The 15,847-nt window shown below is 47.0% G+C and overlaps 1 protein-coding gene and 3 pseudogenes across 4 annotated transcripts in view; 2 read left to right on the top strand and 2 right to left on the bottom strand.

Moving 5' to 3' along the window:
- LOC136484334 (uncharacterized) overlaps window positions 1-3,035 on the top strand; it is a 32,683-nt gene extending 29,648 nt beyond the window's left edge. For 3 of the 4 annotated variants that reach the window (XM_066481607.1, XM_066481624.1, XM_066481627.1), the window contains exon 11: window positions 1,000-3,035. In XM_066481607.1, coding sequence (XP_066337704.1) covers window positions 1,000-2,814 — 1,815 coding nt within the window. In that variant the 3' untranslated portion in view covers window positions 2,815-3,035. The remainder of the gene's footprint in view (window positions 1-999) is intronic. The other variant, XM_066481634.1, reaches the window with a different exon arrangement.
- Window positions 3,036-6,713: 3,678 nt separating this feature from the next.
- On the bottom strand, window positions 6,714-7,527 carry LOC136454857 (protein NRT1/ PTR FAMILY 8.1-like; annotated as a pseudogene).
- A 341-nt stretch (window positions 7,528-7,868) lies between these two features.
- On the bottom strand, window positions 7,869-9,042 carry LOC136454849 (protein NRT1/ PTR FAMILY 8.1-like; annotated as a pseudogene).
- A 4,064-nt stretch (window positions 9,043-13,106) lies between these two features.
- On the top strand, window positions 13,107-15,428 carry LOC136454843 (uncharacterized; annotated as a pseudogene).
- Window positions 15,429-15,847: the final 419 nt, after the last annotated feature.

Here is a 15,847-nt window from a genome sequence, read left to right as displayed (position 1 = left end):
CAGGTGAACTCGAAGACGGCAGACGTTCCGGAGGCTCTACTCACCTAGTTACTGTGCGCGCAGGGAACCAGGACGGGGAGAACCAAAGAGCAGCAGATGTGGTTGACTTCGGAGGCTCTACTCACCCAGTTCCTGTGCGCGCAAGGAACGGGGACGAGGAGAACCAAAGAGCAGCGGATGTGGTTGACTCTGAAGCGAAGAAGAAGATGACTGACGGAGGAGTTGGGATGTGGTTGACTCCGGAGGCTCTACTCATCCAGTTCCTTTGCGCGCAGGGAACCGGGACGGGGAGAACCAAAGAGCAGCAAATGTGGTTGACTCCGAAGCGAAGAAGAAGATGACTGACGGAGGAGTTGGGAATATATGCTCGTGGCAGGGAAGCGATGAGTCTCAGGAGGAGATTAGGAGACGGAAGAGCTCTGTCCATCAAGGCTCAGCCAGCGGTAACGGGTGAAACTCCCATAATCAAGTCGCCACTGATTAAAAATGGAAGAAACTTCCGTAATTATGCAACTTGATTGGTAAAACACGGCCCCGTCCCGCGACGCCCACGCCCACGGCCCGGCCGGCGGCGGCGGCGCGCGCGCGCGCGTGTGGCACACCTATGTTCTTTTCTCAGCTTCTCAATATAGATGAACAATATTCAACCATATAAACCAATTCAACGTCTAGTCAAAATCCCATACGGTATTAAACCATACACCGCGCATTATTACGGACCATACAGTTTATTTGATTTATTAAATATTATATGGGTCAAGCCCATAATATATCCAACATATCACAGTATGACAGAGATCATAGAGTATCTATATGAAATATTTTATTAGCTGTAAACATTAGTGGTAAACATCTTGATACTTATGACTACTAGATTCTAGTCCAGATGTGAGCATGAGTTGATGGACTAGTGTGTATAATTATATAAGTACATTATGTGAAAATCCTACGCAAATTAATGGTAATTAAGGTCAGTTGTTGATCTGTTTGAATGTACAGGTAGCATCTAAGAAGACTCTATTGTCCGCTTCACCGTCTTATCGCGAAAATGCGGTGCTGCGAGAACTTATTTCAAAGTGCGGGGGCCTTCCCTCAATAATAGTGGCTATGGCTGGCATATTGGCTACCAAGGCAGCGTGGATGGACGCTGCAGGTTCCATCAATCTGAGGTTTATAAATGAGGTAGAGATGAACCCGGAGTTTGACAGCCTATGGGATCTATTTAGTTGGATGCATTCCTGCTTCCGCACTTGTCCGGATTCCATCAAGCCATGCATCTTCTACCTATCATGTTTTCCTAGAGACCACAACATTCGGCGAAGGCGTCTAGTAAGGCGTTGGATCGCTGAGGGCTACTCCAGGGACAGTGATGATAAATCTGCAGAGGAGAATGGGGAGGAGTTCTTCTCCAAGCTCCTCAATCTGAGCATAATCCAACCGGAGTCATCAGCCATCAGTGACGCAAGGGTGGTCTTATGCCGAGTCAATGGTTTTTTGCGTGAGTGCATCCTGTCACGGGCAATGGAGGAAAACCTTGTATTTGAGCTGACCGACACTAGCAGCCCAACCACCAAAAGCAGTGGACGTCATCTTGTCATATCTGAAAACTGGGACAGAAATATGACTGTGTTCCAGAGGATCGACTTCTCACGGCTACGGTCAATGACAGTGGTTGGAATGTGGAAATCATTCTTCATCTCCAAAAGTATGAAGCTTCTCCGGGTGTTGGATCTGGAGGATTCATTAGGTTTAACAGATGCAGATGTTGAGCAGATGGTAAAGCGGCTGTGTTGCCTCAAGTTCCTGTCGCTAAGAGGATGCCGTGGGATCTTCCATCTACCTAGCTCAATTGGTGGTCTGAGGCAGCTTCAGACTTTGGACGTGATGGACACCTCCATAGTCACTCTGCCAGCAACTATCACCAAACTACAGATGCTGCAGTATATCCGTGGGGGCACGCCTAGTATCTCATCAGAGGATCCATCAGTGCCAAATGCTTCTTCATCCTGGCTGTCCAAGTTCCACCATCTCAGTCATCTTGTTGGTGTTGGGGTGCCCAGTGGGATCAGGGAACTGAGGTCCTTGCACACGCTTGGTGTAGTTAATATAGGTTCTTCAGCGGGGGAGGCCATACTGAAAGCGCTAAAGAAGCTCACCCAATTGCGCAAGCTGGGAGTGTTCGGCGTCAACAGGAATAACAGTATGGCGTTTTCCTCTGCAATATCGGGTCATGTCCATTTGGAATCCTTGTCAGTGTGGTTCGACAAAGAAAGTCAATGTTGTTTGGATGACACATTCCTACCTTTAAAGAACCTACAGAGCCTCAAACTGTACGGGCTTGTAGACAAATTGCAAGTTTTACAGATCGACCAGCTTAGCAAGCTCGCAAAGTTGGATCTAGAGATAACCACATTAAGGGAATGGGACATAAGGTTTCTTGGCGAGCTACCAAAACTATGCATTCTGCGCCTTTGTGTCAATCAGCCTGAAGATGTTCGGCTCCATTTTTGTGTTTTTATAGATGGAGTTGAGCAGCGCTCTTATCAGAAGCTCAAGGTCCTTGAGATTGCTTGCATGTCCAGCTTACATGTGACTTTTGGATCAAAAATAATGAAAAACCTTGATCTGCTGAAATTTGACTGCTGCAGTGGGTCGTCACATCAGCTTTCTGGCCTGGTTCATCTATCTAAACTCAAGGAAGTCTGGCTGAAGGGCTCCTACGAGGAAACACTGAAGCATGACGTGCAGGACCAGCTTGCAGACCATCCAGGGAAACCTGTGCTGAAGCTGGAGGAAGAAGCACCACGTCAGTAGACCTAATGGATACTGCTCTGAATGTCATTTCTCCCTGTCCACGCATTGTCGCATTACCGTTTGTTATATACAACTCGATCGGATTTTCTCCATCTAAATGCTTGTGTGTACCTGTCCTAGGCAAAAAAACAACATGCCAACAGACACTGAAGCATATTTGGTACTTCATCTTCCAAACAGATGCATGTTCTCCTAATTGATGGACAAGTTTAATTTGTGTACCAGGATTGAACATTTGACCTTGCTGCCGCAACAGTTCTATTTATATCGTCATGCAATTTGGTTTTATGGTGGAGAATCTATCATCAGCGACCTCCTTGTTCTTTCAGATTAATTGTTTGCGATTGTTTTTAATTTTTCTTTGGAAATATGTTGTGTTGACTGCTTTTTTTTTTGTTGCTATATCCTCTTTTGATGGCTTCACGTACACTTGAGGTATTTCTTTTCGCTAAATCTATATGGCGCTCGGGTGATTCTGGGTGTCGTGTCACTCGATTTCTCTGCCATCCATCTGGTGGCATGAACGGACGCGATGACAGATGGGCGAAGCGCGCGCCTAATCCCGCGCACTCCACTCTCCTATGGCCCCGCCGCATGCACCGGAAAAGGCATCGCATTAACTCGTGCAGTGGACAGCGCGCCTCTTTCGTCCTCGCTCCTCTTTCTTCTCGCATCCTTCTCTTTCTTCCTCGCCTCCGACCCCACTCCGGCGTCCGCACACCGGCGTGCCGTGCGCCGCGTGCACCTGCGGCCCTGCGTAGTTCTTCCTCCCCATCCCCACTCGTCCAGTGCCAACGCCGCCGCGTCGCAGCCCGGGCCGAGGTGCTGCCTTGTGCAAATTCATTTCTTGATTAGTAGCTACAGATTACACTTCAATGGCCCCGTTCGTTTCGTAGGCTGAAACATTCTTCCGGCTGATTTGCTGTGAAAGAAAAATGCTCTTCCGACTGGAAAATAAGTTGAAAAGTACGGATTATAAGACAAACGAACAGGGCTAATGTAGCATATTTTACTATGCCTACATGGGTGTAAGTTCTATGTGTTAATTGGTGTAAATTAACTCTTTATAAATTAGAGTGGTCATTTGGATTACTTGAACAGTTCTCTATGTTTTTTTTTTGCTTTTGGTCTTCTTCTAATTTGCCTTTCATAGAAATGATCGGTTGAATGTGTCTTTCTTCTATGGTTTTTTTGCTTTGATCTTCTTTTAATTTGCCTTTCATAGAAATGATCTGTGAATTCTGTCTTTTTTCTTTGTTTTTTTTTTTTGCTTCGATCTTCTTCTAATTTGCCTTTTATAGAAATGATCTGTTATCTGTCTTTTTTCTTTTGATTTCCTGCTTTGTTCTTCTAATATGCCTTTAATACAACTGATATGTTTAATCTGTATTTTTTTTTGTTTTGTTTTTTATCTTTTTCATTTCGTTCTTTGGATTTTGTTGTGGTTATGGGAATCGGGTGACAGATCACCTTGAATCACTCAATTTCTTTTGTATGGTAAATTTGAGTGATTTTATCTCTTCTGTCACTCCGGTGACAGGAGGGTGTAAATCACCTGAGTTTTCAGTAGATAGATCCTTTCTTTTTCATCTACTCTAATATGAATGCACTAATCAGGGCCCTCAAATCCATTCCAGTATACACTAGCATATGGGACCTGCTCATCATTCGGCCACATCCACTATCGTTTCAAATCAAGTGAGCTATGGTGGCGCGAGAGAGGAGCACGGGAGATGACACGGAGAGGTCCGATCGATGGCACAAGGAGGAGAGCCACGGTGTGTGTCAGTGTGTGTGTCGAGTGTCTCACCGAGAGGAGAGGAGCCATATTAAATGGGCCTCGCGGGAACGGGCGCCAAGGAGGGGAGCCGCACCAGGCCAAGGGGCTATTGCGCGTACGGTCGCGCTCGCGATTCCCGGCCTGCGTCCGCGTCCGCGCGTACGGTGGCATATAGGCCCGAGTTAGCAGCCTATATGAACATGAAGTGGGCCGGACCGAAAATATTGAAGCAGGTTTAAAATACGCATTAGTTTGAATCGGGCCACTGATGCTAATCATGAAAGAAAATCGAGATGAGCATGCCTACCAATCTTCTTGTACCTGCGCGCGCACGTCACAATTTGATGTCAAGGTGCGTACACATTGACCTTTCGCGTACACATACACATTATGGGCGTATGATGTCTACATCACCACAATGTTGCAATGCTCTGTGTCTGTTTGCCTGCTGATACGTACAGCAAGGAGCAGTTTTTGTTTCATTTCTGATTTTTTTCATTGTTTCATTTAGTCTCAGTTTCACGAGGTTTTTTAAATGTTTTTTATTTTCAGTTTTCAGAAATTTTTTAGTTTCATATTTCAGTCATGTTTTTTTTTTAGTTTCATATTTCAGTTATCCTTTTAGGTTCGAATGTCTTTCTAAATCCTGCATATTAGTTGCCTCACTTGTAATATATAAGTTGTTACAAAAGAGTAGCCATCGCATACATAAGTTGACACAAAAGAATTTGCCCCTAGTTTCAGTTTTCAGTTAAGTTTTTTTTTCATTTTTTAATTCAGTTTTCGGTCATTTTTTTTAATTTTTTTTAGTTTTAGTTTTCAGTCTGTTTTTTCAGTTTTTTTAGTTTCATTTTTCATTCAACTTTTTTTTTACTTTTTGTTAGTTTCAGATTACAATTACTCTTCTAGGTTCGACTTCCTAAATACTACATATTAGTTGCTTCACCTATAATGTATAAGTTATTACAAAAGTATAGACATTGCACACATAAGTTGCCACAAAAGAATTTGCCCCCAGTTTCAGTTTTCAGTCAAGTTTTTTTCATTTTTTTAGTTTCACTTTTCAGTTATGTTTTTTTAGTTTCAATTCTTAGTCATCCTTTTAGGTTCGAATGTATTTCTAAATCATGCATATTAGTTGTATAATAATTTACCCTCTAAGTTGGCACCTTATGACATGCTTCATCTAATAATTAGCCCCTCAGGGTGCAGCTTATCTTATTTTGGAATGCTACTTTTGTCTTTTTAATAAATGTTCCTCCAATTTTCAGCTAGTCATGTTTTCCGGCTTATATAGTGGGTTTCATAATAACTTATCCCTCTAGTTGACAGCTTATGCAATGCTTGTTCTAACAATTTGCTTCTAGGTTGTAGCTTGTCTTGTTTTGTATCGCTACCCTCATTTTTTAATGAATGCCCTCAGTTGACAACAAGTCATGTATCCTGACTTTTTTAATGTGTGTTTATAATAACTTGCCCCCTAATTGACAGTTTATGCAATGTTTATTTTAGTAATTTGCCCTCTAGTTTGCAGCTTGTCTTGATTTGGTCTATTACTCTCTTTAGGGATTAATAACTTTATGTAAATACTATAACAAATTTATTATATTTCCATGGTAACAATCGATGTGCATACCAAATTAAAAACTTTAGTTTATTTTTGAAGTAGCAAGTTTAGTATTACATGGTAGCAACTTTTTTTTCATAAATCTCCTATCATATTTTTACACATAAATTATTACTAAAATAAAATTCTTCGAAACGTAGGCAGGTGGGGTTTAGTTTTATTCGTCTTGTCACGTAGAACATATCGATGTAGACGAAATTAAAAATGGATAAATGATTTAAAAGTTAAAGCAATTCCAAAAAAAAGTTTTGGTTTTACGCTTACGTCAGTTGCATGCATTTGATGTCGCGCATGCAGCAGGACTGCAGCGGGGTCGAATCATTGTACGGGAGCAGGTGGACGGCAGCTAGAGCATCTCCAAGAGTTGGTAAAATCTCCTACTAATTCTAAGTTTGTAGAAAGATCCACAAAAAAAAATCTATTTCCAACAACTCCTAATATAATCTCTTAATATTTTAGGAGTTGGTAAAAATCCTCTTCATCCACGTAACTTTACGCGCCGCAGCCTCGCGCGTATAGTTCGTGTATCGTGGACATGCCGTCGACATCCTCGCACTCGTGCAGCGTCGACGCGTCTTCCGGCACCTCGACGCCGCACTTCCAGAACGCGGCGACGACAACCTGCGCGACCCTGGTGAGCGGGCTGCCGGCCAGCGGCTGGTACCGGCGGTACTCGGTGGTGCCGGCCAGGATGACCGCGACGGCCAGCACGCTGAAGAGCACGGGGATGCCGTACCCAAGCTCCCAGCTGACGCTGGACTGCACCCACACCAGCACGGTGTCGCCGAACAGACAGCCGAAGTTGATGGAGAGGTAGAACCAGTTGAAGAAGGAGCTCTGTCACCCGTGCTCCTCCTCGTCGGACTCGTCGAACTGGTCCGCGCCGAACGACGTCAGCACCGGCTGCAGCGCGCCGCCCAGCGCCAGCAGGTATAGCCCCGCGTAGAAGGTCGCGCTCTCCAGCGCCACCGCCACGCTCACCGTGAGCACCACGAAGGCCTGAGTACGTATGTGCCGGAAACAAAACAAGAGAACGGCGACGAGGCCGGGTGGGTGAGCTTGCTTTGCGACTCTGCGTCTGATGGTGGACGACGACGTACGTACATACCACGAAGGAGATGACCAGGAAGAGCGCGATGGTCCAGTATCTGCCGAGGAAGGCGTCGGCGAGGAAGGCGGCAACGAGCGGCGTGATGGAGCTCGTGCCCATCCAGTTGGTGACGCCGTTCGCGGCGGCCTTGCTGCCCTCATGCAGCCGGTCCTTGAGGTAGTTCACTAGGTTCGTCGACACGGGGAAGTAGGCCATGCACTGGACGATGGCGGCGGCGGCAGGGAGCTCGCGGTCTCAGGGTTCGGCGTGCCCTATAGTTTCCCGTGATGGAAAAGAAAAAAAACGCAACATAATTCATGTGGGCTCCAAATTTGATTTTTTAGATGCCATTTATTAGAAACCCTTAGAGATGATCTTCTTTTTTCCTCCCTAAATCTTTTTAGGAGTTGCCAAACTACAAGTTTTTAGGAGAAAAAAGTAGGAAACTCTTGGAGAGTATCTCCGAGAGTTTTCAAAATCTCCTCCTAATCCTAAGTTTTTAGAAAGATCCATAAAAAATCTATCTCCAACAACTCCTAATACAATCTCCTAATATTTTAGGAGTTGGTAAAAATCCCCCTCATCCACGTAACTCGCAGCCTCCGCGTATCCTTCAACTCCCGCGGCCTCGTGTACGCGAGTCGGCGTCTCCCCTGTATCGTGGACATGCCGTCGACATCCTCGCACTCGTGCAGCCTCGACGCGTCTTCCGGCACCTCGACGCCGCACTTCCTGAATGCGGCGACGACAACCTGCGTGACCCTGGTGAGCGGGCTGCCGGCCAGCGGCTGGTGCCGGCGGTACTCGGTGGTGCCGGCCAGGAAGACCGCGATGGCCAGCACGCTGAAGAGCGCGGGGATGCCGTACCCAAGCTCCCAGCTGACGCTGGACTGCACCCACACCAGCACGGTGCCGCCGAACAGACAGCCGACGTTGATGGAGAGGTAGAACCAGTTGAAGAAGGAGCTCTCTGCCACCCGCGCTCCTCCTCGTCGGACTCATCGAACTGGTCCGCGCCGAACGACGTCAGCACCGGCTGCAGCGCGCCGCCCAGCGCCAGCAGGTATAGCCCCGCGTAGAAGGCCGCGCTCTCCAGCGCCATCGCCACGCTCACCGTGAGCACCACATAGGCCTGAGTACGTACGTGCCGGAAACAAAACAAGAGAACGGCGACGAGGCCGGGTGGGTGAGCTTGCTTTGCGACTCCGCGTCTGATGGTGGACGACGACGTACGTACGTACCACGAAGGAGATGACCAGGAAGAGCGCGATGGTCCAGTATCTGCCGAGGAAGGTGTCGGCGAGGAAGGCGGCAACGAGCGGCGTGACGGAGCTCGTGCCCATCCGGTTGGTGACGCCGTTCGTGGCGGCCTTGCTGCCCTCATGCAGCCGGTCCTTGAGGTAGTTCACTAGGTTCGTCGACACGGGGAAGTAGGCGATGCACTGGACGATGGCGGCGGCGGCAGGGAGCTCGCGGTCTCAGGGTTCGGCGCGTCCTGTAGTTTCCCGTGATGGAAAAGAAAAAAAACGCAACATAATTTATGTGGGCTCCAAATTTGATTTTTTAGATGTCATTTATTAGAAACCCTTGGAGATGATCTTCTTTTTTCCTCCCCAAATCTCTTTAGAAGTTGCCAAACTACAAGTCTTTAGGAGAAAAAAGTAGGAAACTCTTGGAGATGCTAGCCAGCACATATTACCTGGGCTTGCTGTGAGTTGGCCCGAATCCCATGGAGGCCTTGTTTCGTTACTCCTATAAAATTCCTATTATATTGTTTGGACACGTGTATAGAATATTAAATATAGATAAAAAAATAATTGCACAGATTGTGATTAATTTGCGAGACGGATTTTTTAAGCCTAATTAGTCCATTATTTGACAATGTGGTGCTATAGTAAATGTACAGTAAACATGTGCTGTCGACATATTAATTCGGCTTAGTAAATTCGTCTCGTGAATTAGTGAGGACTTCTGTAATTTGTTTTATTCTTATTATCCGAATACTCTCACGTGACACCACGATGTGACACCCAATATAATACCCCTAAACTTTACCTCCTGTATTTATGGCCTGTTCGGCTGGTATTAAAGCTGGCTGAAGCTGATTTACTGTGAGAGAAAAATACTGTAGATTCTAGCTGATAAGCCGGCTGATAAGTTCAATCGAACATGCCCTTAAACACAGCCTGAGCAATGTCGGGGCGCACAGAGGGGTCGTGCGCTCCCCCATGGCCCGACAGGTCACGCTATAACGCGGTCCCTTTGCCAGGGTGGTGGCGTGGGAGAAAGTCCGAAAAAAGACAAGCAGAGGTGAGTTTTTGGTGAGATAAGGTAGGAAGCTCCTTAGACTGTCTCCAACGACGTAACCCAAACACAAAATAGGTAGTTCACAGTGTTTTAGGTACCGAAAATACGCTCCAACGGATGACTCAAAATGAGGACGCATTTTGCGTTCAAGCCGATCCGAGAGGCAAATAAGCGTCTCGAGAGAGAGACGACGCAAATCCTGAAGCCTGATCTCGAAGGTGCCGCTCGTGGTGGGGACGGAGGCGGCTCACGCGGCGCCCCCTGCCGGCAGCAGCAGCAACCGGCGCAACACCACCGGCGGCCCCTCCCTTCTCTCCTGCCTCCGCTCCTCCCTCGCATCTCTCTCCCTCTCTCTGCCTTCCCTCCATTTCTCTCACTTCCCTCCTGAAGCGGCGACGCCGTCCCCAGCCCTCGCTCTGCCGCTGCCGCTCCTCGCCTGGTCCTCCCCGGCCCCCTCCCCCGAGCCCTCCACCTCGCCCACGGGCTGGGACGCGGTCTGGGCGCTTGAGGACCAGCAACGCCGCCGCTTCCACCGGATCTGGGAGCACGGCGTCGCGTGGAAGCCCTCCTCGCCGGGCGCCAAAGGGGCTGCGCCGGTGTCGGCGCTGACGCCCGTGGTCTTCCGCCTCGACCACGGCGAGGAGATCGACGCCGATGGCAACTGCCTCTTCATCGTCGCGCGGACGGCCGACGCGCGCGAGCTCAGGCACCGCGTCGTGCGCCGGTTCACCGAGGTCTACACCGCCGCGGGGGAGGACGACAAGGCCGCCATCGACGCCGCCGTGAGGCACCTCTACGCGCCGCCATCCAGGAGCTCGTTGATCTCGGCATCCAAAGGTACCACGACTCGCGGATCTGCCCTTGCTCGCTGCTCACTGCTTGCTCAAATCTTTTATTTGATTTTCTCGCCGGATCTCGCGTCGGAGCTCGCAGCTCGGTGGCCGGCCACGGGGAAGACGAAGACGAAGGAAACTGGAGTCTTCTTTTGGGGTCGTTGTTGGAGAAGGCAGGATTTGGGTTCATGACCCGCCTGTACGTGACTCAAATGCTTGGAATAGGTCTCGTGTTTGCGTTTTATCGTTGGAGACAGTCTTACACACTAGAGATTGAGCTGAGAGGGGAAAAATTCCATGTAAACCGTATCCACTACAACCTCTGTGCATACATACCTAGCTCTTCCTCCGCTCGGCTTTGACGCACGACTAAGGATGGCAACGGGGATATACCCGTCGGGTATCGCCGGAACGTTCTCTTCCCCGCTACGGAGAATTCATCCCGTCCCTATCCCCATTAACTGTCTCAGGTATAGATTCTTGCACATCCCCATACCCGTCGGGTATCGGTCGGGTAACAGATACCCGACGGGTACTGTATACCCGATAAACAAGGACACTTGGGGTCGCAGCTTTGCAATCGGAGACGTTTCTTCTTCACCCGGGTATAAGTGTCGGAGTCTCGGAGATGCCGAGGAGAAGGAGCGAGGTTGCGAGGAGGACGAGCAAAGGTGGCAGAGAGACCGAACTGAGGAAGCGAGGGGCACGAGCGCTCGTGAGACAGGCGTGCTTGTGCTGCTGGTGGAGATGGTGAGGAAAAATTGAACGAGGGTTCCTAGAACACACAAACTATATATATGACTGTTCAGATTTGGACCAAAATACCTATGTTGAGTTTCTTTGGGCCTAATACTCGCATGACAGCTCAAATAGTCGGGTTCCCCAACGGGTAACGGGGACGGGTAAACAGGGAACGTTCCCGTACCCGCTATACCCGTCGGGTATGGATTCTTTCCCATTTAGATGCCCGTGGATAAAGATATGATCCCATCCCCGTCCCCTAATGGATCAAATACCCGTCGGGTATCGGGTATCGGGGCCCCGTTGCCATCTTTACGCACGACTCCCTAATTCTCTCTGACTCGACTCCGCTCGGCTTTGATGCACGACTCCGCATGACTACACGCGCGTTGGATCCATCTATCTGTACATGTGGCAAGCATCTAGGAGTATGTATGCACAGGAGCACCGTGGATACTGTATCCATAGTTTTTTTTCCCTGAGAGGAGGGGGAGCTTTGGAGGTCTCCAACTTGAGTTTTTTTTAGGAAAGTAGAAACTTGAGTTGGACCTTTGTTGGATTAAGTTTTTTTCTAACACAAAAGTCTGGCATGTTCACTTGAACTTATCAGCCGACTTATCAGCTAGAATCTACAATATTTTTCTCTCACAACGAATCAGCTTCAGCTGGCTTATCAGCCGGTTTTAATACCAGCTGAACAGGCCCTCGTAGAGATCCTATTTAGAGATCCTTTGCATAAAGGTCAAATAAGATTAAAGATCCTGTGGCTTAAGCTCCATGTGTTGACAATTAGATCTAGAAAAAATAACCGCAACATAATTTATTTTTTTAGAATATGGCCATGTTTAGTTCCCCAAACTTCTGAATTTGGCACTATACAAAAAGAAGATTCTTCGTCACATCAAACTTGCGGTACATGCATGAAGTACTAAATGTAGACGAAATAAAAAACTAATTGCACAGTTTGATTCTACTTTGTGAGACGAACGTTTTGAGCCTAATTAGTCAATAGTTGGACAATTATTACCAAATACAAACGAAATGCTACATTGCGCTACAGTGCGCTGCAGTGTATTCGGCGGCGCCAAATTCGACCAACTAAACGTGGCCTATATATAACAACCACAGTAAATTTTGAGTGCTTAAACCGTACGTTCCATAGGTGGAACTTACCAAGTCAGTATAGAGAATTTGACCCGATTAAGAGAACCCCGGTCCCCGGTGAGTCACACAATGCCATGAGTAGCATCAAATTAACTCGTGTGAGTCGTCATAGATTAATTCACAAACCAGTTTTACAAATCAACATGATCAGGGTTAAGGCCTCCGTTTTGAACACAAAAACTTTAAAGGAGCTAGTTGAATTTCAAAATTTTAAAACATATATAGGCTAAAAACGTCTACCAAAGAGGGTCGAAACTCTTTTTTCTTTTCCTATTGTCTAATAAAACTTGCGACAAAGCTTTTGCCGTCCTTTAAAAAAAAAGGTCTAAAAGGAATTTATAACGAATTGATATGTTTGTGTCTTACACATTCCACATTCCACATTCCACGAACAAAAAATAATAATCGTGTTAGAGCAATCAAAATTCAAACACCATGAGCTGATCTGTCCTTTTGGTTGGAAAAAAAGAGTTGATCTGTCCAATGGGTTATGGCCGCACCCGCACAGGTAGAGAGGGAGTGTGGGACCGGGTGGCAGTGACTGCGGCAAGGCGCGACGCTGGTGAAATACGGCCCCACACGTCGGGTAAGGTGGGAGTTTGCGTCGGCACGTCCGCTCTCCTCCACACCAATCCCGCTACTCCTCCAAACAAATTCCGATCAAGTGAGGTTAGGGCTGGGCGATTCTGCTTAGGTTAGGGTCTACGGTGCGACGGCACACGGTAGATCGACGTAGACCTGATGCTGCCGATGGAAATAGATGGAGAGAGCCCGGGATCAGCAGACGGGAGGACGAAGCCAGAGAAGAAGAACCGCTCGCCTTCTCCGACGACCATCCGGCGCAATTTTGTCGGCGGGGTGGTGGTGGCGGAAACAGCAGGCGCATGGACGGGTGCGAAGAAGGCAAAGGTCCAAGAAGGCGCACCTGCTTATGAGGATCTCGACATTACTGCTGCCGCCGATGTGATCAACCCTGAACCGGAACAAGGGGCGGAGGGGCAAGTCAAAGGCTTCTTTGATTGGAGGCAGGTCAAAGGCTTTGATTGGACCGAGGCTGATGTCAAGGAGGAAACCGATTCCTTCGGTCGTTAGACTGCCTATTTATCCTCTAGATAGCGCTACAGGCAAATAGTTCAATACCTATTTTTGGTCTTCTTCAACAAGAAGACCCAAAAGACAACCATTTTTGCAAATGTATCTTCAGGAGAGAGGATACTCAGATTTGGGTTATGCCTCTCCTGACACCCAAAATAGGTCTTCTATATAGGTATTCTATTGAAGGCTATAGATATTGTGTTGGAGATGATTTGGTTCCGCAATGGGTCTCCTGTTGGAGTAAGCCTTACTTTGGCCTTCCTGACGAAGATGATGACTATTGGAATTTCTGTGATGAACAACGGACTGAAGATCTGCAGAGACGCCTAGCCGTATATCGCATCAGAGCTCACAAGGTAAACATATAGATATCGGTTGGATGTGGCGAGATCATATAGAACATGACAATTTCTACTTTCAGTCGGCCACACTTGCATCTGTTTCATTTATAACAACCTTATTATGCCTTGCCTTACTTTTGTCGATATATCAAAGGGAGCGAAGCTGAGCGATGCAGAGGTGATGTCCATCAGTCCATGCTCGAAGAAGATGGGTATTTCCGCGATTACGAGTGCAATCCCGAGTGGTACTTCGACCACAAACGCTGCAGGATTGTTGGATTCCAGGACTACCAGCGGCTAGCTCTCCATGATTATGTATGTAACACGTAGGCACTACTATTTCTCAAATCCATTCTTGTTGCTAAGCCCACGTCACCGCAATGCATGCTGTTTTGAGCCACATTACACAGTCTGTGTTGTCGTGGATCATCTATGTTCGCTCATGACTTTGAAATGGAGTGGTGCCTGCCTTGTCTCCCGGCCGGTCAATGCAGAATTGGCAGAGCTAATGCAGTGGAGTGGTAGTGGAACATCCAGAAATAAAATACACCCAGCAGTTATAAGTTGGCACCAGATTTACTTCCTTTCCCCATGTCTTTGGTGCCACCACTTGCTGTCAGTACTCAGCAGTGACAAAACAAAACGTGTAATTGTTATTTTTTTTTTCTTTGTGCAGGGTTACCAAAACTGGGCTTATTACCACAAAGCCTGTAGTACACTTGAGAGTGATCAACAATTTGTCTACTTGTGGGAAAAGCTATCAGATAAAACCAAGGTATGCACGATGTTATTGACTCTGATCATTTTTATGCTCGTCTCTATTTTGAGATCTGGAAACGGGTTGCTAAGCAGAAGGTTTGGGTTTTTGTCCGAATATGCAGAACTAAGAAATTTACAGTGCTCTTCTTTCAATTTGTTCCGGCTTTATATGTTTATTAATCACAGGGACATTTTTTCCCCTCGAACATTGGTTAGATGAATTTCAAAGATGCTTTGGATGAAGTGAACGACAAAGCCATGTGGCCCTTCCGCTGGGCTGAAGTGAAAGCTGAGCTAGAAAGCGATAATGTAAGTCTAAGTTGCCCTTCTTCACAGGCGTCATTCGCTTATAAATCTATTCTCTATTGTATCCCCCGTGCCTAATTCTTTCATATTTTCTCTCCAGTATAAAAGATATGTGGCTGGCATAGATAAAAATGTAAGCTACTTTTGTCTTGGAGATCAGTGTCCTACTGGAATTTTTCTTTGCACTAAAGCTATTTTTGTCTGTATGTAGCTTGAAGAAGGTGAAGCTTATTGGTTGATCGTGGAGGCTGTCAAAAAAATTGTTAGTTGATTCTTTTTTACTTTCAAGATTTTAGATGTACCTTTATTCTTGTTTTTAATGCATTCTAAATATTCGCTTGACTTTGTTTGTCTGGAAGCTAAATTCATTTGCAGGTTCCAAGGCTCAAGACCTATTATGAGTATGCCAAAAAAAAGTTAGATATTGCAAAGAAAATAGGTTTGATCCCCTCCAGCCCCCACGCAAGTATGTAAATTTTGCCAGATTACATGCTTATTATTCAATAAGATCAGACGACCCGTGGGTTCTAACATAACCTGTACAATAACTCTACTTTTAGGCTCTACCTGACGGAACAGTTTAGAGGCCACTGCAAAAATCAGGGATGTCAGGAGATGATAGCAAGGAAGGGTGGGCCTTTAATCGTCCTGTTCGTTTGGGCTGGTTTGGCTTATAAGCCATGGATGAAAGTACCGTTGGCTGGTTTGGTGTGAGAAAAAAATAATGTTCGTTAGCTGATAAGACATGGTTTATAAGCCAAATACGACCAAACGAACATGTTGATGTGTGCTAAGCCCTAAGGTTGTCCGCACCGCTGCGCGCTAAACGGCCCTGTATCGCGCACGCGCGCCTATAAACGCTGCACCACGCGCCTGTACCGCGCACGCGCGCGTAGTGGCCGGCTACGCGAGCGCTATTTCCAGAGGCTGGCTGTTCACACGCCAAACACTGTAGCGAGAGTGAGAGAGAGTTGGGGAGAGAGAGAAAGG

Source organism: Miscanthus floridulus, chromosome 1, assembly GCF_019320115.1.
Source record: "Miscanthus floridulus cultivar M001 chromosome 1, ASM1932011v1, whole genome shotgun sequence".
Taxonomy (NCBI): domain Eukaryota; kingdom Viridiplantae; phylum Streptophyta; class Magnoliopsida; order Poales; family Poaceae; genus Miscanthus; species Miscanthus floridulus.
The sequence above is the reverse complement of the archived record's forward strand: the minus strand, read 5'-3'. Positions and strand labels throughout refer to the sequence as shown.